The sequence below is a fragment of the Triticum urartu genome, chromosome 6A (assembly GCF_056163025.1).
Source record: "Triticum urartu cultivar PI428250 chromosome 6A, HENAU_Tu73, whole genome shotgun sequence".
Lineage (NCBI taxonomy): Eukaryota > Viridiplantae > Streptophyta > Magnoliopsida > Poales > Poaceae > Triticum > Triticum urartu.
This window is the reverse complement of record NC_141878.1, coordinates 131,479,525-131,482,339: the sequence shown is the minus strand read 5'-3', so window position 1 is coordinate 131,482,339 and position 2,815 is coordinate 131,479,525. Positions and strand designations below refer to the sequence as shown.

General features: G+C 49.8%; 1 protein-coding gene across 1 annotated transcript; it reads right to left on the bottom strand.

Annotated features, from left to right (window-relative positions):
- Positions 1 to 790: 790 nt before the first annotated feature.
- LOC125515133 (uncharacterized) lies at positions 791 to 2,587 on the bottom strand. Its single transcript, XM_048680571.2, has one exon. It carries the CDS (start codon positions 2,469 to 2,471, stop codon positions 1,098 to 1,100), a length of 1,374 nt encoding a protein of 457 aa, XP_048536528.2. The 5' UTR covers positions 2,472 to 2,587; the 3' UTR covers positions 791 to 1,097.
- Between the last annotated feature and the right edge of the window lie 228 nt (positions 2,588 to 2,815).

Sequence of the window (2,815 nt, the reverse complement as noted above, 5' to 3'; positions counted from 1 at the left end):
TCCCTAGTAGACCGACCGACGCCCCGCAACCTCCGCCATCGTCCCGGTAAAAAATACAACTAAATTATGGGATTCATGCATAGTCAATGAAATTACAAAAGAAAATCTGATACTGTCAGAAAAGTTCAGACTTAAATGATCAACAAGTGCAAAGTCCGAACTGTCAGTCATTATCATTTGTACTGTAAAAAAGGTTAGAGAGAAAAATTAATGAAGATGAGTCACATAAACCTATTCAGATCACTCCCTCTCCAACATTGGCAATGCTCACTAGATCTTTATAATCTGGGTACTTGTTTGAGGTACAAATAACAAAAGGGAATTCAGAAAGGAGATTCAGTTCAACCTCTTGTACCTCCTGTGCATGTGTGAATTAAGGAGTAGCAAGGACAGGAACAGAAAAATTCAGAGATGACAGAAAACCAAGGAACAAATTACACACTATGGAGCTAAAATACAACTATTTAGATCAAGGCATTATTATTAAAAAAGACAACATATTTCAGTAAGTCATGAACATAAATACTGCAGAATTTGGGGACCACTTAGATACTGTAAATTCAGTTATGAACATGACAGACAAATTGCACTTAGATTTCAAGGAAAAATATGACTACTCCACACTGTAAATCATGAACATTGACAGTGTAATAACTGTTTACTCCGCACTGTAAATAGACAGAACAAGCTTTTTTTTTGCCACAACTTGAATTTGCTCTGCAACTTATGAACTTGTAGTTGTTCTGCAGATTATCAAGAGCAGTGAAACAATTTTGATTTACAAACATAGTTAGTCCTACTACTTATCTGCGGTTGCCCAGATCATAATTGTATCATGCTTGCTTATCTGAGCCTAATGCAAAAAGATAAGAGCAGTTTTAACATGGTCCATCACAGGAAACAAAGCAGAAGAAGTACTAGTGCAGGAGCAAATGCAAGGTTCAGAACGTCGATAACAGAGCAGGAACAACAACAACAGTTTTATAGTAGCTTGCATGAACAAGTGGAGCAAATTGCTCAGAGGTACATCCGTGGAGATCGTACATCAGCCAGTGAGTATCCTCGCATACACTTTGAAAAGAGCTTCAACATCGGATTTAATAGACACTTGCAGGCGAGAAGAAGTTGTTGTGCCCTCCAGCGTGAAGATTGGCCGCGGCATTGCACCTCTTCTCCTTCTCGAGCGCCTCTTCGGCCTTCCACGCTGCTTCAAATGGATCGAAGGAGCACGGCCGCGGTTTGAACAAGTGGTCCTGTCCCTGAAGCGATGGAGCGTCAAGATCCGACGCGGCATTGTACCTCTTCTCCTTGTCAGCATCATGGAAGGCAGGGTTGTGCATGGCCTGATCCTCTGATCTCCACATTGGGTAAGGGTCATCAGACTGCAGCATGCCCTCCAGCACGCCTTGGTCCAAGGCATCCAGGTACAGAGGTTCCTGTTGGCCCATCTCCACGCCAGTGTTGGCTCCAGTGACCGGCTCAACTTCAATTGGGTCGTCTTCCATCATTCTCATTAGTTCTTCAAGATCAAAACCATCTTCCCCACAATCCGGCAAATCGGAAATAGGCCCCAATGGCTCAAAGACATCCTCTTCAGATGTGCTCCTTGCAATGCTCGAGCCAGTCTCTTGTGATTGGGTGCACTCCATCACATGTGACTGGGAGGAAATCTCAGGAGCTTGAGCAACGTCGGAGCGGCTGGATGTTGTAGTGGACTCGCATGATGCTTGTGCATACTGAACAGGGAAGTTGGTGTGAGGCAGCGGGCCATGCATTGCTCTGGCTGCCTCATCATACATCAAGAACGACGGTGTGGCAGATGCCGGGACCGGGACGGGGACGGCAACGCACGTCCTCTTCTTGGGGCGCGGCGGATGAGGATCGGCGGCGGCAGCGGTCGCTGGCCTCTTCTGCGCGTGCGTGCTCGGGGTCGCGGCCTCTGGTTGCTGTTGCTGAAGCTTGTACGCGGCCGATTCCTGGCGGGCCGCGTCAGGGGCATGCTGAGCCAAGTGCATCTTGCAGAACACCTTCACCCCGTCGGAGACGGTGGCCTCCGGCAGCAGGCACCGGTATTCCTCCATGACCCAGCCTGTCGACTTGCCCTTCTTCTTGAAGGACAGGTTCTTGACCTCGCCGACCTTGACTCCCGCGTGGCTAATCTCCGTGGTCTTCTGGATGCTCCAGGTGCCGCCGCCGGCGCCGCGCACGCTCTGGAGCTTGCTCCCGTTCTTGCTCTTGCACGTGGTGAAGAAGAACCGGTCGCCGCTGCTCACGGCCTGCGGCACGGGCGCGTATCGGGCGGCCAGATCCTTGGGCTCGCAGCCGGAGATTTCGATGCGGTGGATGAGCTTGTCGACGGCCTGCAGCGTCTCGCCGGAGAGGAGGCGTGGCAGGTAGTAGGTGGCGGCCTCCACTTCCGTAGGGCTCAGCCGGTAGTGGTGGAAGACTTCGTCGACGTGGAGCCCCTCCATCCCGACCGGCGGCTGCCCGATCTGCTGCTAGGGTTTGATGTCGATCGAGGGCGGGCGGGCGATTGGGATTTTGGAGTGGTTTGTCTGCGGGATCAGGAAGGTGTTGTGGGACGCGAAGGTGCTCTGTGCTGATATTTAAAGACGCTGGCTGGACTTGGTGATGGAGGACGCGTCAGATTTCCTTATCTGAATCCGAAAATGTCCCCACTTCAGTTTGCCGCTTGCTTTCTTGATTTTTTTTTGAGTAATAGAACTCCTATTTCTTTTTCTGGATTCATTTCTTTAAACCATACTCCTGGACCTTTCACCAAGACCAGCCCATAGTACTTACCAAAGCAGTTGAG